Here is a 22830-nt window from a genome sequence, read left to right as displayed (position 1 = left end):
ATCTGCTCTTCAAGCCTAGAGCACACACTACTCTGGGTACTCGGGCTTCCATAGCATTCATTGGAAATGTTCCTCTCCAGTCCATTTACAAAGCAGCAAACCGGATTTGTGTACACACATTTACAAAACACTACTGTCTGGATACTCACTCTAGGTCTGATTCTCTGACACGTGGTACTAACACATATCTTTACTACTGTTCCTTCTCATATCCCACCTCCACCTTCGGGTACTGCTCGCTAGTCTATGCACAGCATCTGATTCTAAGCAGATCCACAAGCATCAGAAGACATGCATTACTTAACGTAATGGCATTTCTGTTGATTGTATCTGTTTAGATTCACATGCACCCTCCCTGCCTCCCTGCTCGGAGTAGAAGGAACATAGACATCTTACTACTTTCTCTCTATCTGTACTCACTAACTATAGTCATGAGGCTGCCTCACGGCAGAAAAAACACAACCAGAAGAACCTCAGCGCGTGAGGGATTTTGGGTACACTACACGTCATGTTAGGGATAGTGTTACAAGCACGCCCATGTCGACGTCCCCTTTTGATTTTCAAATGTCCGACTATATGCACAGCATGTGAATCTAAGCAGATACAATCATCAAGAATGCTACTACGGTAAGTAATTCATGTCATATCTGTGTAGTTGTGAAAAATGGTATGGAGCAGCATTATTAAGTAAGAAAATACCCGCTCTTAATACTTTCTTTGCCTGCATACACCGGCCTTTCTTTTCCACACTACTTTGTAACCTGTTTGGTTAGTGGTTTTTTCTCTTACCTTTATCCATCTTCTGTCCATTCTTTTGTTTTAAATGTTATTCTTATTTCTAAAAACAGAGCGATTCAGAGACACATCGTACAATAGGATGACCTTGATATTGACTGACTACTAAAGTAAAGAAGATATCCCATTTAGTGAGGGTCCGGATGGGAAGGTACTACGAGTCTTTGAGCAAGACGCATTGGAGATAGAAATCGTCCTTCCCCTAATTCAGACACATAAGGTACATCGTCTTTTCAAAGAAGACGGAAATTTGATAATATGGTTGCACCTTGAACAGAATCGACACAAGACACTACTTGCCCCTGAAGAATGTCCTACATTGTTGTGTGAATGGGACAGAAACTTGTACAAGTTGGGAATCTGATAAATCAAAATGTGCAATAATCAGAATGACATCATGAGTCAAGGAAACTTAGTGTGACTAAACCACATGGGTTTGACTAGACACTGAATTGAATCTTAAACTTGATTTAAGCTGTCTTCACTTGTGTGGGTTTCAGACCAGATTATTTTATGTGATGCGATATGATCATTTTTAATGAACTTTGGTTCAACTAATAAAAATTGTATTTTTTTGAGGATCATAGTAATTTCTGACTATTAGACAGGATACCCATGTGTGGTTGGCACTTTTTGGTAACTTCTTTTTGTAGATAACAGATATTGCTCCACGGAGTAAGAAGTTTGCATATCCCCACCTGTGGCTTAGAGCCGTGTTGAGAATAATGCACCTTTTATACTTTGCCATCAACATTATAGGAACATCTCCTCTCACTGGTTATTTTTCAGGAGGTGCTGATTCGTTTTTTTGAAAGGCCTCTGTATACCATTGCATTTTTTACTTTGTTAGATATGTAACAAGGCCCTAGGTATTTTTTTAGGACTTGAACTTGTGGACGTTGCTAACGTTTGAAGAGCAGAGGCAGTGTTTCCTGTCACTGCATCAAGGCCGCCCAGGTATATAGGCTCTAGTTTGAACGCACGCTTTGAGGCGGCCTTCTGCCCTGTTTGCCTTGGGCCCAATCCATACCCGACATCCTGGGAACGTGTGCTCACAGCAGGAGGCCTTCTTAAGGTCTGTAGCAAAATAATGCAAGCATTGCTTGGAGTTCCATTTCTTTTGACTGTCAAAATAATCCTCATCTGTAGCTCGTTCTGTTAAACCAATGCTTGCAGAAGTAAGACACTTTCACATGTATCTTATTACAAAAATGTCATCTTTATTTATGATTTTATTATAGTATCAAATCTCAGTGTACTGCACCTACATAAAAAGGCTCTAATACAATATCAATGTTCAAATATATTTCATGACAATACAACAGCGCCGCATTCACAAAGAAAAGAGATGGAAAAAACCAACCAACGCCCTGTCACCCTCTGATAGTACAAAAAATGGCGATGGTTAACTTGACAAATAAACACCTTTAAAAAGTATTCCATGTACATTCAATGCACGCCCACATATTCATGTGTCGATTGATAGTCCAACAGGTGTGCAGTGATTTTGTCGAATAGAAAACAGCTAATGAAATTTGACATAATAAAACAACCCTAAAAAAAATCGCATTTTATAAAAATAGATGTATGTGGTTGGGAATGGGAACAGTGGTTTTGGGGGGAAGTATTATTATTATTTTTTTTAAAAAGGGGCAGTATGGGGGGAGCCAAAAACAACGTAAACAAAATTCGATATTTTAGTATTGGGTGTTTTTTATTAGGTAAACATCTATTAGTTGTTTTGTAATTCGAGTAAATCACATGTAACCTAAATCTTGTGTGACTTTTGAATTAAAACCATATTGCTAGTTTGGACGAATTGGCAAATCTATATACCATAAGAGCAATCTTGAAACTTCATCAAAAACAAAAGTTTGAGTTGCCAAAACACAATCCGCATTTTTTTTGCACTTTCTCCCACAATCAGCTGGTGTTTTCAAGTCAAAGTTGCAAAAAGACCCGTCCAGCCATTTTGCTACGAACTGTAACTGGGAAGATAGGTTGAAGTGCCTGAGTGACAAACTGGTCTGAAATCCCTGCTTCAGCACTTAAGCAAAGTATGTGCTCCTGGGCAAATAATTTTACCTCACTGTGACTTATCTGCTGCCAAAATGAGAAGTCTACAAGAGATTCTCCTCACACTGGCCGCTACTCCAAAACTAAAAAGCCGCCCTCCTGACATTGCCACGGATGTAATATTAGCAGCAACATTTCAAATACTGGACATCAGTTTATTTGCCTCTTGGCAATTTATTTGAATGTAACTTCCCACGATACCCACGAAAATTATAGACCACTCCTATGATGTTACTACATATGCAAATAAGGGGAGGGTGGTTGACAAATCGTTTGCTGCGCAGCGTCCCGCCAATCTTCGGGCCTGATCTGATCTAAAGTGAGTCCATATTCGTAGCTTGTGGGAAAACGAGTGTGTATTCAACAGACGTTGGATGGTCGGAGGAATATGACAGCATCAGAGGTGGGTGATGGGAGGAGCCATGACAGCAGGAGAGGTGGGTGATGGGAGGAGCCATGACAGCAGAAGAGGTGGGTGAGGGGATGAGCCATGACAGCAGGAGAGGTGGGTCATGGGAGGAGCCATGACAGCAGGAGAGGTGCGTGATGGGAGGGGCCATGACAGCAGGAGAGGTGGGTGATGGGAGGGGCCATGACAGCTGGAGAGGTGGGTGATGGGAGGAGGAATATGACAGCAGGAGAGGTGGGTGGTGGTAGGAGCCATGACAGCAGCAGAGGTGGGTGATGGGAGGGGCCATGAAAGCAGGAGGGGTGGGTGATGGGAGGAGCCATGACAGCAGGAGAGGTGGGTGATGGGAGGAGCCATGACAGCAGGAGGGGTGGGTGATGGGAGGAGCCATGACAGCAGCAGAGGTGGGTGATGGGAGGAGCCATGACAGCAGGAGGGGTGGGTGATGGGAGGAGCCATGACAGCAGGAGGGGTGGGTGATGGGAGGGGCCATGACAGCTGGAGAGGTGGGTGATGGGAGGAGCCATGACAGCAGGAGAGGTGGGTGATGGGAGGAGGAATATGACAGCAGGAGAGGTGGGTGATGGGAGGAGCCATGACAGCAGCAGAGGTGGGTGATGGGAGGGGCCATGAAAGCAGGAGGGGTGGGTGATGGGAGGGGCCATGGGAGCAGGAGAGGTGGGTGATGGGAGGAGGCAGGGGGGCAGATGGAATCATTTCCTCATTTATTAGAAAAAAAGGGACTGAACTGGCAGTGTCTTTTCGCCTTGGTGTAAGAAAAGGTGCCTTGCAAGTCATCTTATTTTTTTTAATATTATTTATTTATATAGCATGGGCACCACAGCGCTGAAATCTGTGCTCCCGAAGAGTCCCGTCAGCTCACGCATGGTCCTTGCTGCCCAAGGACCTTGTTATCAATGCCACGTTGGTGCCCAGAACAGGCAGGCGAAGAGCAGAGTGGCCCAGGAGAGGTGCGTGACGGGCCCCGTCCCGGATTTCAGCTGGGCACCGTAGCGGTCCAAAAGTTGCAGGACAACTCCGTTAGTCCACCCGAAGCCCTCCTGCAAAAGGAACAATGCCCGGGTTATTCTGTGTGGCTGTAGCAGCATGCTGGCGGAGCCCACTAGACCAGTGCCTAGGGTGCTACCAACCTTTGAGGGCGCGCTTGTATAAGGAGTATTGCCATTTACGCTTTTGTGTACGCATTGGACATGTGTTTTCAGGCAGTGCTGTTATAGTACAACCTGGTGTCGAAAGGCAACATCTGGAAAATAGTATTAGCACCTCGGCGTTTTATGGCAGTGCCTGGAAAGCACAACAGCCAAAACCGGCTTGTTTTTAGCAGGGATTGTGTGCAAGGAAAAGATGGAAGGACACACCTATTGTTTATAAATCAAGTGACTGAAGGTTTGCATGGTTAAGATCTTTTTATTAACACCGGTGCCGGTTTACAACTAATCTGTTGCTTTCGGGAGCCTGCTCAAAAATAACATTGGCATCCCCTTAAAAGCGGAGAGGACTCGCATGGGCATGGAGTACCATGTATGAACACCCGCAGGCCGTATGATCTTTCTCGCATCCCATCTATCTCCTATTGTAATTTCCCATGACAATAGATTCAGCTTAAGGTAGCGCACACAGTGCCATCGAACAGCCACAACTAAAAATGTAAAATGTATTCTGCTAATCCCTCGTCCTTTTTTACAATAAGTGTGCGCACTTAACAATTAAAAAAAAGCTTCTGGTATTTGCCCCCACAGGCCCCACCCCCTTTCCTCCAAACTGGACTATCTATACATTATTGGGTAGTGGTAACCGCGTAGCACAAAATGGATGCACTGCTCCACGCGCATGCGTAAACTCCACCCCACACTTGTGGGCTAGTGTCCATCTCTCCAACCCTCCTCTCTGATTGGACGCTTCCTGCACAGCTGTGCGGCGCATGAAGCGCATCTTCAGCTTCTTTCTCGCTGGCCATTTCCTGCCTGTCTCAGCCTCAGACCTCACCATCGGGTCTCCTTTTCTCGTACTCCTACGTGCATGGGGGTAATTTTAGGGGGGAGGGGGAGAAAGGGTGCTTAACCCCCTCCCCCCACTTTTGTGGCGCAGTATTTTGTCCCACTCATAAGGCAGGGACCCCTTTCATTTAGATGTGATGTCCCCCCAACATTTCCATCCGTTACCCCCACTGCATGCGCGATAGTCTCCTGCTCATGGGTGGAGTTAGCACGCAAGGATCAAGGAGGCAACATGGAAGCGAACGTCTTTACTGAATCCTTTGAGTATCTGTTCCCTCTGGACATAACCTTCCATTCCAGTTCAGTAGCGGAGGCAGCTTTTGGTGCTGGGGGGTGAAGGGGGTTAATAGGGCACCAGCGGGAGGCTGAGGGGCGCACTGGGCACCAGAGGGACCCAGGAGGGGCAGCCGCCCCCTCTGAGCTCCTTCACTGTTCCGCCTCGCATATGATGTGGCACTTGTCCCAGAGCCGGTTCCAAGGCATGTTCTGCCTTTCTTCCAAGACCTGGGCTGGAGTTCAGTCTTGTGCGGAATGCTCAAAGGCATACTCTGCGTCTAGCTGAGTAATAGTGGTCTTCTTCTTCTGTTCAGTGATATGTATACCTGGCAGTACAAGTTACTCACTCCCTGTAAGGAAACGTGTACAGCCCATTCAATGCCCCCCTTATTGCAGCCGGTCCAATTCTCATCCCCTCGCCCCTTCGCTTAGTTCTGGAGTGCAGAAAGGGGGACGCCCTTACTGGAGACGGACCTGCAACACGCCCATGTTTCCATATTTTTCCCTGCTTTGCAAGACATGCTTCACTCTCTGACCGCAGGGTTACGGTCCCAGTAGTCTGTTGGGGAGGGGGGAGCTGGGGCTAGTTAGACTCGACACACAGGAGTAACCAGGTGTAGATTCCATTTCCTAATAGGCAAGTTTAAAAATAGCAATTTCTAGATCTTTGGGGCACTTTACCAATCATAGTTCTTGCCTCCAGTTATTTTGTGCGATACGCCCTTCATTCTTGGGCACACACACACACACACTGGTAGTTGGGGGCATGTTCTGGGCATCAGAAGGATACTGGCATGCTTTGGCTGGGCCAGGATTCTCAGAGCACCTTATGCTCTTCGCATTCTGTAGTCGATGAAATGCGTGCCACTGAGCTGAGTAGAAATAGCATTTAGACAATAAGCCCCGAGCTGGGGGGACATTACCCTGTCGGGTAATGTCCCAGGGCCTATAGTTACAGGCCCGAGCTCCCTGGGGCATTACCTGACACGGTAATGTGCCCCCTGCCCCCCTGCCAGGGGCATACTTCTATTAGTACTCAGGCCCATGAAACCGGAGTACCAATAGTGTTTTTTTTTCCAGTTGCGAGAAGCCGTCTGTGTTTCGCTACTGAAAAAAAGATGGCCACCAAACAACAGTGTTCCAGCCTCAACTGGCCGCCATGGAAAGGGAGAAGGCAATATGTGTTAGTCCCTTCTCCCCTTTCCATGGCAGCCATTTTCTTTGTTTTGATTTTTTTCATCTTTTTTCAATGGCCGCCATGGAAAGGGCTAAGGTACTATGCGTAGTCCCATCTCCCTTTCCATGGTGGCCATTGGAAAAAAGAAAAAAAATGACCGCCTTGGAACGGGAGAATGGAACTACATGTAGTCCCTTGGCCCTTTCCATGGCGGCCATTGAAAACAGATGAAAAAATCAAAACAAAGAAAATGGCTGTAATGGAAAGGGGAGAAGGGACTACACGTAGTGCCGGCCAGTTGAGGCTGAAAGACCGGGGCTGCAGCGGAGTCGGTGCGAGATGGGACGTGGAATAGGGATAATCACTCAGGTAAGGCTCGGAAATCCACCAGTCGGCGTAAGCAGGTGAGAAAATGGCGCGCCGGGTACTTATATCGTTTAAGAGCTGGCAGAAAACCTGAGACTGCAATCTGGGACAGTCCCAACCATAGCACTCTCCCTGCGACCTCACAATACTCCCTCTGATTGTCCCTCGTTTCGTGGACCTCTTTTCTGAGTTCTGACAGCTGTCGATTTGCAGCGGCATTGGGGTGGTAATCTGGATGCAAGGTCAGTGTTGGTGTATATCCCTGCAGCTTGGTTCCATAGAGAAGTGTATTGGCGTGCGGGGGGCCGGCTGTCCAGTGTGTGCAACCCTGTCACTTGATGATTGTTTCCGGGTACAGTGTGGGGAAAACCAGGGCACATGAGCGGTGGGTTGTCGGAGGGGCTGCTGGACAGTAGGAGGAAGGCTGTTTTGGGGGGACTCACTGGTGTGGATGCTGTTGGCTTTGTCTGAAATATTTATTGAGAAGAAGTGTTTGTGAGTGCAACTTGATCCAAGCCGTCATCTAGCGGAGCCTAATAGTGGTGGATCTCAATGCCTGAGGTGCAATCGACTTGTATGCACATGGACGTAGGAGAAGGTGCTCCTATGCAGTCTAGAACTTTGAGAAGAAAGGAGAAACGCGTTTCTTTTCCAATGGGAACCCCCATGACTGTAACTAGAGATGGTGACCTGGGCTATATGCTGTGCAACCAGACTGAGGCCTGCGTGGGTCGTCATTGGTGGTGGTGTAGCGCTCCATGGGCAGAAGGATATGGATGACATTTGAACTTTATACCCTGTCTTACATAGGCAATGCTCTGCTTCTCCCTCCCTGCCTTTCTCCACTCTGCATGAAGATCGACAGTTGGACTCACCTGCACATCATACTCTCCACCGCCGCCAGGTTTCCCATCGTTGGTCACATCGTACTATAGAGAAGAGGGAGAGGCAAGATGTCAGATACGCTATTATCCATACACAGCAAGGTGGCAACTTGTGGACAATGCTGGCAACATAGGCCTAGGTGTGGCCTTAGGGGTGCATCGTAGCTCCAGCCGTATGAGTTGCCCCAGTATGTGTGGCTGTGGTTAATTTAGGCATTGGCAACTAGGATGCACCCTGGTTGGAAAGATTCACTGTGCAAAGGTGAGCGGCGACTGCGGATATAAAGACGGGGAGAGGACTGACCGCTTACCTGTCACACTTGAGAGCTGAACAGTGTAAGGGACACACTGCGAAAGGAGAGGCAAGGGAGGGGACACAACACGTGTGGGGGATGTGCAGCGGCCTACTCACGGTGTCCAAAGAGGGGGGAGAACCTCCGCCGCCAGGGACCCTCTGCGCCAGGGACCCTCTGTCAGGGGATCAGCCTTTCTAAACCCAAAGGAACACATTTACTAGGCCAATTCAGTGCAGGCAGACTACCAAAGGCTGGACTCTGAAGTATGTCTGGCAGATCAGATTGGCTAAGGCTCCGAACACACCTGAGACTTGAATGACAGGGATATATTTTTATTTAATTTTTTATTCAACAGGTCGTTTGGTTTACAAATTGAAAACCTTTAACCCTTTATCCCACCGTTTACATACAAGCTCATCATGTCCATAGTCCATAGTCCAAGCTAATAATCCATGTCCTGTCTGTACCTCGCCATGTTACCAAGCTCCATGGCTTTGGTACTTGTAGCCAGGCTTCTGAATGCCCCCGCGTGCCTAGTCCTGAACGATGATGGTGACAGGGATATCCGTCGACTTGTTTCCCTTTTCACTGAGATTTTGGGTACCTTTCAGTCTCTGTAATGGTCATATTATGGCTGCTTTGAAAGTTTCTGGAACATTTTGAGTAGTTTTACATTTTCTAGCAGATCATAAGTTTTTTTCTTTTTTGTTGCTGCAAAGGAGGTGGGTGTACTAATGATAACTTCCAGCGGTCGCACACCTGGAGCACTGGGTGTGCATTCTATCACTTCATTCCATCCTGCCATGCATTCCCTTTCTGTCTCCTCCTTGCTCTGTTTTATATAGTGCACCGGTAAGTTCCATCCATCACTTCTCCACACACTCAGCAATTCCCCCCTCTGTCTTTTTTGAGACCTCTGGCCTTCTGGGAGCAATAGGAAATGCGTGTGTCTCTGTCTCACACCAGACTTTATGCACATCTGCAATCTGACCTCTACTTAACCTTTCTAAGATAAGGGCTCAGAAACCGATGTCGCTTCACCTTCACAGAATTTCCCAAAGTGTGGGGCAAGGGACACTTGTGTAGAACATTGTTAGAAAAGGGTGGGGGATGTTGTTGAAACATTGGCTCATCCTTCCAACACTGGCATGTCTGGTCAGAAATAAAAGGAAACTCCCACAATCCTTACATTTCTGGGTTATTCCACCAGAAGGATGCCTTGAAAAAAGCGTCAAGAGTTCTGGTAAAGGTAAGTCCTTCCGGGAGGATAGCTCAGCAGCAGCGTGTTTGCCTTGGAAGCAAGAGGACACGGAGCAACACAGGTTCGATCCCCGGGTCCGCGCTTAAAAACCTCTGGGTATTTAAGCGTGTTATAAATAAGCAAGCAATACAAAAAAAACTATTACGCAACTAAAAAAAAAAACAATTTCTGTAACAGCGCCTGTGTGAGCGTTTACAAAAAAAAATATGCAAATGCAGTAAGAAGTGAAAGCAGAAACTCCTATAAAATGGTGGCAGTCAGTGGTGACATTGGCTCATCCTTCCAACACTGGCATGTCTGGTCAGAAATAAAAGGAAACTCCGACAATCCTTACATTTCTGGCTTATTCAACCCAGGTGGCAGTCAACCAATGCAGCAACCCCTGATCGCAGGAACCTACTGATGTAAAGGGCAGTTTTAGCAAACATTAGTATTGGGAGGGTGCTCAGAAGGTGAGTGGCAATGTATGTTAGGGAAGCGTCACTTTATCAGCCCAACATGATGCTGGCAGCCCACACAAGTGGGCAAGGTCTCTGCCCAGCCTGGCGAGGGTTCCCCCTTTCCTCGTCAGAGCCAGAGTGGTAATTTAGCTAGGACATAGAGCTTAGACTACAACAGTGAGAAGCCCAATTGCTGGGGGGGGGGGGGGGGGGGGGCTAGAGATCTGGCGCATGGGGAGCTCTGCAGAGTCCCTGGTAGGCCTCTGCACCGTGGGCATGGGTGGACTGGCCCATGGGGAGCTCTGCAGAGTCCCTGGTAGGCCTCTGCACCCTGGGCAGGGGTGGCCTAGCCCACAGGGAGCTCTGGAGATTCCCTGGTACGCCTCTGCACCCTGGGCAGGGGTGGCCTAGCCCACAGGGAGCTCTGCAGAGTCCCTGGTAGGCCTCTGCACCGTGGGCATGGGTGGACTGGCCCATGGGGAGCTCTGCAGAGTCCCTGGTAGGCCTCTGCACCCTGGGCAGGGGTGGCCTAGCCCACAGGGAGCTCTGGAGATTCCCTGGTACGCCTCTGCACCCTGGGCAGGGGTGGACTGGCCCATAGAGAGCTCTGGAGATTCCCTGGTACGCCTCTGCACCCTGGGCAGGGGTGGACTGGCCTACAGGGAGCTCTGGAGATTCCCTGGTAGGCCTCTGCACCCTGGGCAGGGGTGGCCTAGCCCACAGGGAGCTCTGGAGATTCCCTGGTACGCCTCTGCACCCTGGGCAGGGGTGGACTGGCCCATAGAGAGCTCTGGAGATTCCCTGGTAGGCCTCTGCACCCTGGGCAGGGGTGGACTGGCCTACAGGGAGCTCTGGAGATTCCCTGGTAGGCCTCTGCACCCTGGGCAGGGGTGGACTGGCCCATAGGGAGCTCTGGAGATTCCCTGGTAGGCCTCTGCACCCTGGGCAGTGCCAAAATACTTGGAAGATTTCAGCACTGGACAGCTCCATGTAACATTTTAATCTGAAAAATAAATGCATCAAAGTGCTATCTTTTACATTTAAAAGTGCATATCCATTGAAACTTATACAATTCAATTCTTTAATGTGGTATAGATTGAAAATAAATTCAAACTTTACACATATTACAAATTACAAACATTATACATAATTCATAAATATACCAAAAGCATGCATTAATAATCATATAGCATAAAATCAACTAAAAACAAAAAAAAGGACAATTCAACAACTTTCCTTGAGCTATTTACATAAAAATTAATATCCACGGGTGTTACATAAGACGGCCTGCATCTCGGATGTAATTAAATTAAATATTTTTAAGCCTTAAACAACATCTATCTCATAAAGATGACTCAGTGAGTTCCTTGGCACCCCTAGTGTTTGGAATAATTACAGTTCATGGGCCAGGCTAATCTCTACCTGTTGCCAAACGTTATATAATGCAATGAATAGATGCATATTGCTGGTGTTAGTGCAATAACGCCAGAATGTTATTTCGCCTATAGTTTTAGGGTTGTGCGCAAATTCCCCCAGATAGCGTAAGATTCTATTCTTCATAGATAGACATTCCGTAAGAAGATGTCTAGCTGTCTCTAGACATTCTGAGGATTTACACAGACGGCATATACGCTCAGCCACCGGGATATTGTCCCATGCTCCTCTGATATACAGAGTAGGCAATTGTTCCAATCGGAACAAAATAATGAAGCGTCTGAGTCTTCTAGAGGGGCATAGATATAGATAGGCTTGTGGTTTCATAAAATTGAATAATCTATATTTCACAAATTGATATGTCTTCAGACTGCCTATATGTGTAAAATTCTCGAGCCAATCCCAGAGGTCTACTTTTAGGGTTTCCTTGGTAATAGTAGCCCCTCTATGTGTCCATCCGATATCAGCCAAGAATTTGGTCATATCTTTATGTAGGGGAGATGTAGTGTGTTTTTTGGTCACCTCCAAGATAGGGGGGTAAAGCAGGGATGTGTCACTGCCCCACTTATTTATAACTTATATGTGTACGATATTCCTGCCGTATTAGCTGAGGTTGACAATTGCCCTCCTAAAATTGGTGATGCATCGTGTGCTGTATTAGCATATGCGGATGATCTGGTTTTATTTGACAATACCATAGGTGGTTTGAGGCGTTCCGCTACTGCCCTATGGGATTATGCCAGGATAAACGGATTGACCATCAATCTCGACAAAACAAAAGTCCTTAGATTTACGAGAAAAAGAGTTTCCCGAGTAAATCTGATAGTACACCATAATCTTATACCCTATGCTCCATCCTATCGCTATCTGGGAGTCGAAATTGAGCCCCTTGGTGATTACTTATTATGCAGACAGGGTCGCATTACTAGGGCGTTGCAAGCGATAGCATTTATTTCTGCATTTACAAACAAGCAGGGTGGCTTTACCCTCTGGGGAACGCGCCACCTTTATATCCAAGTGTTTGCCCCCACGATTATATATGGCCTGGAGTCATTGCACACAGTAGACCTAGCATGGCTGCAAGTGCTGGAGGGCAAGTTCTGGCGACGGATATTGGGGCTATCCCCTGTGGTACCTATGGCCCTGATTAGACTGGAACTGGGCCTTCCCTCTTTGAAGGCTATGGTATTGAAGAAAAGAGCAGGGTTTTACCTTAAGATGATAGGTGGCACAATGAACCCCTTACTAACTGTGATTCATCAGGAGGTGACCGAAACTTATTCAAACGAAAAAAGAGGAAAGAATGAACCGCACTCTCCGCGGTCAATCAAGAGACCAAGGTCAAATAACAAACAAAAATAGCACAGCTCGCAAAAAGGATAAAGGTCTAAGATATTTTTAATTTAACAAAAATGACCAAAATGGACACAAAAATACAAAGAAAACACACATTACGGCTGGGAGCAGGGACAAAAACAGAGGCAGGACGCCTGTACGCGCGACACGCACACAACGTGTTTCTCACTCAACTGAGTGCTTGTTCACGTGAAACTTATCCATTCATATACTCGATGGACAAGTTTAGCTGTATATGTACCTTTACAGGTTAAATATAGCATTTCAATGGATTTACATTCGATGCATTTCCATCGATGGATTTGCTTTTCGATGCATTTCCATCGATGGTAAAACCATAAACCTATGATTTCCTATGGAAATTAGGATGTATGTACACCCTAAGGACATTGAAATGGTTAAAGTATGTAATTTGTCAATGTGTTTTTCTTGCCTGATCGCTCCTATTGCACCTGTGTCGCACCCGGTCCCATTGGAGCCTTTCCTTCTGCTCGGAGACAAGTGGTCGGAGATCGGGATCTTTTGAGGGTATGGGAATTGATGCTGCCTCTGCGAAGAAAGGAGTCTTGATAGAACAAGAGAGGGTGGCAAGAACCCATGCATTCTGTAGTTTGAGAGAGTGAATGTGATATGCTGAAGAGGCGGACGCGCTGAGACGCAGCAGGGGGGGTTTGCAAGTGACATCTGAAGGTTGCCATCCTGTGAGGCAGCTACAAAGCCCTGAAGGAACCAGCATCTGAACGTCTGATACCGAAACTATAGGTAGCAGTAGTAGAAGTTAGCAAGTGGAAGAGGAAAGCAGCCGACACAACCAGGAGGGAGTGTGTGGGTACATGATCAGGATGTTTGAGGCCAAGGAGACCACTGTGGCGCGACCACCGAGTTGGGAGGCCCTCTGAGAGGCAATGTTAACACAGTTGTGAAAAGGACAGAACGGCAGGAGGGCAACAGAGAGAGCAGGTCAAGTAACAGAGTGGACATACCGACTACCAGGGTGAACCGAAACATTGCGAGGGAGAAAGAGATGCCACAGCACCTCCTGGGACCTGGAGTGAAGGATCCCGAGGAGCACAAAACTAATACAATCTGGAGTGAGGATTCCTAAGAACTCGGTAGTAGCTACTGAACATTGAGAGAAAGAGCGATATCGGGGCTACATCAGGAAGCAGAAGAGAAGACCCCCAAGTGTGTAACAGTGAGAACTGAGCTGTGTGACAGAAAGACTTGCCCCTCCTGGAAGCTAGACTGATAATTCCGCCATCGCCACAGTCAACTGTGGATATACAGAGAGCAAGGAAGTGTCTGGTATGGCAATCTGGAGGGAAGGTTTCCAATAAGGCCACGACAAACTGAGCACAGGCGCGAAGGAGGGCCCCTCTTCCTGGCTCCCACAAAAAAATAAATCCTGCCCATTTAAGGCTGAACGAACCCCCAAATTAATGCTTTCACGATTAATTAATTAGTCTATGTCCTTTATTTTGAAAGAATATTCAAATTTGGTTTATGAATTTCAAAGTGGGTTTATGTTTTTGTAGTATTGTTTATAAAAAATATAATTTCTAAGATGTTAAAAATTAGATTTGTATGTAATAACATATTGTACATTTTTATACATGATTTACTGTCCTATGTGCACTGTTTTTTTAGTTTTCCATTAAAAACAGGATTTCAATTTTTGTTATGATGTTGCAAAACAATTAACTACACACTTACTGACACATTTTATTTGTGTCCAGTCATAACATCTTGCCCATTCTGCTGCCGTCGGTATAATTTGGGCTTGCTTCCTTTTGTTTTTGACAACCATAATGTCTCTTTAACTAAAGGCTTTTTCAGTGAATAAACACACACTTGCATTGGTAGTAGAGGCTGCTCCATGCTGATAAGACAGCTGTATCAAGAACCTTACACTCCCCCTGAGAACCTAATGGGTTGTGCCCTGGACTCCAGAGAGTTTGCATTGGGCCTGTACCAGCAGATGTATTCTCAAGCGGTTGGTAAGGAGAATTGGCAGAAACCAATTTGTTTCAGGAGTGGGCGGTACAATGCAATGACATGCCGTGGGCCTCCGCTTGTGAGCGAAATAGGGCGACCAGTTCTAAGACGGTACTATAACTAGATGTTGAGGTGGCCGTCAACATGGAGGTATGAGAAGCTAGAGTCCAGTATGACGTCAGTGTCTCCCAGGATGCTCCCTCGGGTGGACTCCATTTTCAGACCGCTCCACCCGCCCCCTTCTCAGTGCAGTATGTTCTGGTGTTGTTCCCTCCCCAGATAAGGAGTCATGGGAAAAAGAAGTGACAAAATGCCCTGGAAAATTAGGGGTATAGCCCTAAATGCCTTAGCAGCTGTACCCCACGGCTACGCCCCTTGCCTCCACCATATATTTGTGTTATGTTCAGGTGGATGTGTGGCCAATTAATGTCCTCTAACTGCTCCTTTTGCTATTGCATACACTGTCCCCCCGAGTGCATTAGTATTTTGGATATATTTCAGATAATGGGTACTCTTCTGTTAGACTCTAATATCAGTGCTCCTCCGTATGCATTAAGAACGTGGCCAAATGAAGATGTTCTGCTTGTTTATTGAAAGAAGTAGCAGAAAAGTAAAGAGAAGGACTCGCTCTGGGGCCAGTGTCACAGCATCCACCAGAAAGGTAAAGAGAAGGACTTGCTCTGGGGCCAGTGTCACAGCATCCACCAGAAAGGTAAAGAGAAGGACACGCTCTAGGGCCAGTGCCGCATTACAGGGTCCACCAGAAAGGTAAAGAGAAGGACACGCTCTACGGCCAGTGTCACATTCCAGGGTCATTGAAAGGTAAAGAGAAGGACACGCTCTAGGGCCAGTGCCGCATTACAGGGTCCACCAGAAAGGTAAAGAGAAGGACACGCTCTACGGCCAGTGTCACATTCCAGGGTCATTGAAAGGTAAAGAGAAGGACTCGCTCCGGGGCCAGTGTCACATTACAGGGTCCACCAGAAAGGTAAAGAGAAGGACACGCTCTAGGGGGCAGTGTCATATTACAGGGTCCACCAGAAAGGTAAAGAGAAGGACTCGCTCTGGGCCAGTGTCACATTGCAGGGTCCACCACAAAGGTAAAGAGAAGGACTCGCTCTGGGGCCAGTGTCACAGCATCCACCAGAAAGGTAAAGAGAAGGGCTCGCTCTGGGCCCAGTGTCACATTACAGGGTCCACCAGAAAAGTAAAGAGAAGGACTCGCTCTGGGCCAGTGTCACATTACAGGGTCCACCAGAAAGGTAAAGAGAAGGACTCACTCTGGGGCCAGTGTCAGAGCATCCACCAGAAAGGTAAAGAGAAGGGCTCGCTCTGGGGCCAGTGTCACATTACAGGGTCCACCAGAAAGGTAAAGAGAAGGACTCACTCTGGGCCAGTGTCACATTACAGCGTCCACCAGAAAGGTCAAGTGAAGGGCACGCTCTGCGGCCAGTGTCACATTACAGGGTCCACGAAAGGTAAAGAGAAGGACACGCTCTAGGGCCAGTGTCACATTACAGGGTCCACCAGAAAGGTAAAGAGAAGGACTCACTCTGGGCCAGTGTCACATTACAGCGTCCACCAGAAAGGTCAAGTGAAGGGCACGCTCTGCGGCCAGTGTCACATTACAGCGTCCACCAGAAAGGTAAAGAGAAGGACACGCTCTAGGGCCAGTGTCACATCACAGGGTCATTGAAAGGTAAAGAGAAGGACTCGCTCTGGTGCCAGTGTCACATTACAGGGTCCACGAAAGGTAAAGAGAAGGACTCAATCTGGGGCCAGTGTCACATTGAAGGGCCCACCACAAAGGTAAAGAGAAGGACTCGCTCTGCAGACAGTGTCACATTACAAGGTCCACCAGAAAGGTAAAGTGAAGTACTCACTCTGGGGCCAGTGTTACATTACAGGGTCCACCAGAAAGGTCAAGAGAAGGACACGCTCTGGGGCCATTGTCACATTACAGGGTCCACCAGAAAGGTAAAGTGAAGGATGCACTCTGGGGCCAGTGTTACATTACAAGGTCCACCAGAAAGGTAAAGAGAAGGACTCGCTCTGGGGCCAGTGTCACATTACAGGGTCCACCAGAAAGGTAAGAGAAGGACTCGCTCTGGGGCCAGTGTTACATTACAGCATTCACCAGAAAGGTCAAGAGAAGGACTCTCTCTAGGGCCCGTGTCACATTACAGGGTCCACGAGAAAGGTCTAGAGAAGGACTCGCTCTCTGGCCAGTGTCACATTACAGGGTCCACCAGAAAGGTCATGAGAAGGACTTGCTCTGGGGCCAGTGTGTCGATCTAGAAAAATAGGCACCCCTCGATCACAATGTTATGTATCATATTGGCCGAAGACCAACCGTCTCATGCAGTTCGTACTAAAGATATATAACCATAAGCTTGACCAAAGTGCGGCCATTTTAAGGTGACTGAAATCGCCATTTTGTTTTCTCTAACGTTTTGCTTTTTGCTTTCTGTTAAACTGCTTCGCTGAAAGAATATTCTGCTTTGCTAGTGCACAATGCAAGGCCGAGGGAGACATGTTGAAACATAACGTAGCAACCAAATAGAAATGCCCGGTCTCCTCCCGCGCGCTATCCTTGAAAGAGAGCAGCGAGGCATCCTAATCAGCTCACAGGTGCCAGCAAGTCTCGAAAACACGGTAGTAATACTAGGAGCAAACATTAAATGGCATGAGTTATGCTCTTCTTTGCGGCCCCCCTTCCCTGAGCCCTGTAGAGCCCTGGAGAGCGAGTCGACCCGTAGGATCCGAATAGAAACTAGGAAATAGGAAGGTCTGGAATGTGTCTCTTCCCCCGCACGCAGATTTCTAGAGAGAACAGAAGCATTATGTTCTCTTCAACAAAGACTTATGTCTGCGGCCTTGCAAAATTGCAATTGTTGCTAAAACAAATGTTTAAGATGTCATATTCGTCACCATTGTCAATCATCGTGCCCAATTCAAAGGAAAAGTACAAGGGGCGGTATTGGATGTGACACTACTGATTACAAGATGCTTGTTTTGTATATATGTAACTGATGTATGTTTTTCGCTCTCTTGCGTCTCCCGAGGTCTGATAGACACACGTCGCGGGGCATGAGACCTGTTGGCCAACTGAATTTACTTTGATTTGCAATAAACCCTAGATTGTGGGAATACAACCTTGTGTCTGGCGTATCAGTTAGTGTGTGGTGATTGTGCCTTGTTTCCTCATGCAAGGGGCCCTCAGGGGCCCCTTCAAGATGGCGCCCGAATAGGGACCCTCCCCCACTTGTTCCATCATGTACGTTGTAAAATAAGGAAGGCAGAGAGAACGGCGAGGACGGGGCGATCTAGCCGGGATCAAGAGGTGTTCAGGGCGCCCCTGCGAAAAGGTGAGAGACTCCTTTATAGATCTGCACACATCTGATCGACGTGTCCGGCCAAAGAAAAAGGAGGCGAGGGTCCCGAAACGAGGCAGAGTGAGCCAAGATACGCAGACACAACGTCATTGGTTGCGTCAGTATACGGACGAATTGTGTCTTGAAAAGACAATTGATCAATCAAGTGAGTCGTGCCCCGATTCGTAAGTAATCCTGATATTGGTTGAGAGTTGATTTTGCAAAATCAAACTCCCAGTGTGTAAGGTTGATTAGCTAAGGGTAAGGTTAAAACATGCCTGGGGTATTGTCCACAGTAGCGGGATTTTTCCGCTGCGGCGGACAATCTTTGGAAACTGGCCAGGTCGCGCCACCGGTGGGAACGCCTGCGTATGAGATGTATGTGAAGTATGGTGTGGGAGCAATAATGTTTTGTGAGATTTGGCATAGACAAACCAGAAAGCAGGAAGATTTTCAGTGGCCGGAACATAGGAGTTTTGAGATGGCGAGGATAGATAATTTGGAAAAGGTATTAATGAAGAAGAAAACACGCCTTGCAGCATTTGATATTCTTAGGGATTGGAAGAGAGAAGCCATGCTCCGTTTCAAAAGTAGAGAGAAACATGCACGCAGGCATAAATCGAAATCTGAAAGAAAGGAAGAGAAAGAGGAGGAGGAGTGGAGTAATAGTTTGAGAAGATCAAATAGACGCGATCAGTTGAGTATAGAAAAAATATATCCACAACGAGAATTGCATGCATCAGATGAATTGAAAAATATTGACTGACACAAAGCAAAGCCCAAGCCGAGAGACTCAAAAGACTGTGTCAGTAGCTGTCATTCTACCCCCTCCTGTTGCTCAGCCCCTCCCAGCTGTTCCGACCCTAGCACAGCCACACACTGCACACACGGCGCCTCTGGTCAGCCAATCAGCATCGCAACAGATACAGATACAGCCCGTTCCCATGGCCCCATCTGCACCTCCCTCAGTAGAGATCGTTTGTGTTTCATCTGCCCTCCTTGTAATTGAACTTGAATCTGGTGAAAAGAAAGAAGGGGTCGGACAGAGTGGATGTGCGAGGATGACTCCTAGTGCGGTTAGTAAGGAGAGAAAGCAAGAGTTGCGAGAACAGGCCGAAATGTATATAGATGGGAATGATGAAACGGCAGCGATGGCCTCGATATTTGACTTTAGGAGGAGCAACGAAAGACAGGTATTGTTGGAATGTATGGGTGAATATTTGGTGGCAAGATGGAAACAGATACTTGGGAAGTTACCACCACCATGATTGCTAGATTTGAATGCTTTGGCCCGTTGTAGAGGGAATGATGAAGAGATTAGGGAACATGTAGATCGGCTTTTTGAATTAAAAGGTGAACTTGACGATGAACATACTGAAATGTTTGCTACACCTGGGTATAGGAGTAGGGATATTAGGAGAGATAGAACTGAAGCGGTAGAGCAATATATACAGCGGCGATATCTGCCGTCGTCAAGACAGACAGGCGACAGACTAAGAGTGTGTATGCGAGAGGCGTTGAAATGGATTTCAGATCCTAGTATTCCCGTAAAGGAGATAAATGAAGTATGTAATGAATACCCCTTGCCAATGAGAGTAGAAGCATTGCGAACAATGGTTGAGGTGCTACTCCAGCAGGTAGCGGGACACAATAGAGGGAGAGGAAACGCCCAGGGCAGAGGTAATTCGAACATGCATGGAGGGCCCCTGGGATTGAATCAATGTGTGTATTTTACAGAAGAAGGTCACTGGCGAGCGCAATGTCCATACCTGCAGAATAGAAATGGGTACGGTCAGAGAAGACAGCATAAAGGGCTTCCAGGAGCAAATGGGCATAACAGGAATAATATGCAGCAACACCAAAATAGTCAAGGGAATGGTGCCCAAACCCAAAGTCAAACCCCTCCTCAGAATCAGAGCCAGCAGAATATGCAAAATGGAAATAGAGGGAGGGGCGGGAACATTTTTGATACTCATTCGAATGTGTACTGTAATAATAGTAGCGACTACACATCGGATGATGTGTTATTTCCCCAATAGGACAGCCCAAGACAGGGGTTGGAACCAGTGACTATTCCCGTGAATCAGAAAGGAGATAAATGAAGTATGTAATGAATACCCCTTGCCAATGAGAGTAGAAGCATTGCGAACAATGGTTGAGGTGCTACTCCAGCAGGTAGCGGGACACAATAGAGGGAGAGGAAACGCCCAGGGCAGAGGTAATTCGAACATGCATGGAGGGCCCCTGGGATTGAATCAATGTGTGTATTTTACAGAAGAAGGTCACTGGCGAGCGCAATGTCCATAGCTGCAGAATAGAAATGGGTACGGTCAGAGAAGACAGCATAAAGGGCTTCCAGGAGCAAATGGGCATAACAGGAATAATATGCAGCAACACCAAAATAGTCAAGGGAATGGTGCCCAAACCCAAAGTCAAACCCCTCCTCAGAATCAGAGCCAGCAGAATATGCAAAATGGAAATAGAGGGAGGGGCGGGAACATTTTTGATACTCATTCGAATGTGTACTGTAATAATAGTAGCGACTACACATCGGATGATGTGTTATTTCCCCAATAGGACAGCCCAAGACAGGGGTTGGAACCAGTGACTATTCCCGTGAATCAGAAAGGACCCTATGGAGAAATGAAAGTCGGGAATAGTGAGCACAGCTTCCTTGTGGATACGGGGGCGCAGAAGTGTTCAATAGACCATCACTTGGTTCTGGAGATACCACTGTCAGGGCATAAAAATATTTCAGTAGGGTTCGCAGGTACCCCAGTAATCAATCCAGAGTCTCAACCAGTACCAGTAACATTAGGTCCATTCACTGGATACTGTCCATTTCTCTTAACAGAAAACTGCGGGGAAAATTTGTTAGGCTTAAACCTGTTGAAAAAACTCAGTGCAGTTATACACTGTACACCGGATGGAGTATTCTTGACTATTTCGCCACAGAATGTACCAGTATCAGAATTCTTGTCCACACCTTTGCCTGGGGAATTGAGTGAAGTGCCAACTTCTATATGGGCAACAAATGATAATGATGTGGGATGTTTGAAAATGGAGCCAGTGAAATTTATGTTAAAAGAAGGAGTAACATTGCAGCGTATTCCACAGTATAAAATTTCAGCAGAAGGAGAAAAAGGATTGAAAAGTATTGTGTCTGATTTGGTGAAATTGGGGGTGATTGAAGAAATTACAGGCAGCACGTGTAACAGCCCCATTCTTCCAGTGTATAAGAAAGGAGGTAATGAGGTGCCATATAATTTCATAATTGATCTGCGTGCACTAAACAAGGTAGTAGATCCTCAATTTTCATTGGTCCCAGATGTTACCACAATTTTGACAATGATTCCAGTTTCAGCAGAATACTTTAGTGTTATTGATTTGAAGAATGCTTTCTTCAGCATTCCAGTACACCAAGGAAGTAAATATCTGTTTGCCTTCACATTAGGAGGGCGATCGTTCACCTTCACGCGCATTCCTCAAAGCTACACAGAAAGTCCAAGCATCTATAGCAGAGCATCGAAAGAACAGTTAGATATGCTAGAGTTACCAACAGGATGCGTATTGCTACAATATATAGATGACTTGTTGATTGCTGCAGATACAGAAGAAATCTGTAAAGAGAGTACTGTTTTGTTGTTAACACATTTGGCAGCGCATGGCCACAAAGCGAGCTTAAAAAAGTTCCAATATTCTCTCAAGGAGGTAACTTATTTAGGCTACCTACTTTCGAAAGAAGGGAGAAGACTGACGCCAGAGAGAATAGAAAGCATTTCTGGTATGCCTATTCCAAAAACACAGAAAGGAGTCAGAGCCCAAATAGGCATGGCTTCCTATTGTCGGAAATGGATTGGAAATTTCACCTTAATTGTAAAACCAATGGTAGAGTTGACAAAGAAGGATGTTGTGATGCCTTTGCAGTGGAATGAAGATTGTCAGAAAGCATTTGACTTGCTCAAAACTGCATTATGTTCTGCTCCAGTTTTGGGCACACCAAATTATGAAACATTTTTTAGATTGTGCATGAGAATGACGGCTGCGCGTTGGCAGTTTTAACACAGGAACAAGGTGGAAGAAATAGGCCGTGCGGCTATTTTCCTTCTGCGCTGGACCCTGTAGCGTGCGCATTACCACGATGTTTGCAAGCTGTTGCAGCGGCTGCTGCGTCAGTAAAACACAGATGGGATGGTATTGGGGCGCACCTTAATTTTGATGGTGCAACATGCTATAGACGTTCTATTAAATAGAACGCAGACGCAGCACCTCACATCTGCTAGATTGACTAGATATGAAATTGTCCTATTCGCACCACACATCCAAATTATGAGGTGTAGCGCTTTGAATCCTGCTGAATTAATGCCACTGCCGACGGAAGAACTTGATGAAAATGAAACCCCTCCCCATGATTGTTTAATGGTTACTGGGGAAGAAACAAAGGGGAGAATTGATTTAACAGATACCCCACAAAAAGAGCCAGATGGAGAGTTGTCACATTACAGGGTCGACCAGAAAGGTAAACAGAAGGACTAGCTCTGGGGCCAGTGTCACATTACAGGGTCCACCAGAAAGGTAAAGTGAAGGACTCGCTCTGGGGCCAGTGTCACATTACAGGGTCCGCCAGAAAGGTAAAGAGAAGGACTAGCTCTGGGGCCAGTGTCACATTACAG

General features: G+C 46.7%; 1 protein-coding gene across 1 annotated transcript in view; it reads right to left on the bottom strand.

Moving 5' to 3' along the window:
* Positions 1-1993: 1993 nt before the first annotated feature.
* The window catches only part of TREH (trehalase), a 122402-nt gene continuing 101565 nt past the window's right edge, over positions 1994-22830 (bottom strand). Inside the window, exons 14-15 of the mRNA XM_069614408.1 lie at positions 7993-8046; positions 1994-4341 (exon numbers count right to left, since the gene is read on the bottom strand). Of these exons, the coding sequence (XP_069470509.1) occupies positions 4195-4341; positions 7993-8046 (201 nt within the window). The 3' untranslated portion in view covers positions 1994-4194. The remainder of the gene's footprint in view (positions 4342-7992; positions 8047-22830) is intronic.

Source organism: Ambystoma mexicanum, chromosome 9 (assembly GCF_040938575.1).
Source record: "Ambystoma mexicanum isolate Mex_15411 chromosome 9, UKY_AmexF1_1, whole genome shotgun sequence".
Classification (NCBI taxonomy): domain Eukaryota; kingdom Metazoa; phylum Chordata; class Amphibia; order Caudata; family Ambystomatidae; genus Ambystoma; species Ambystoma mexicanum.
This window is presented reverse-complemented; position numbering and strand designations above follow the sequence as displayed.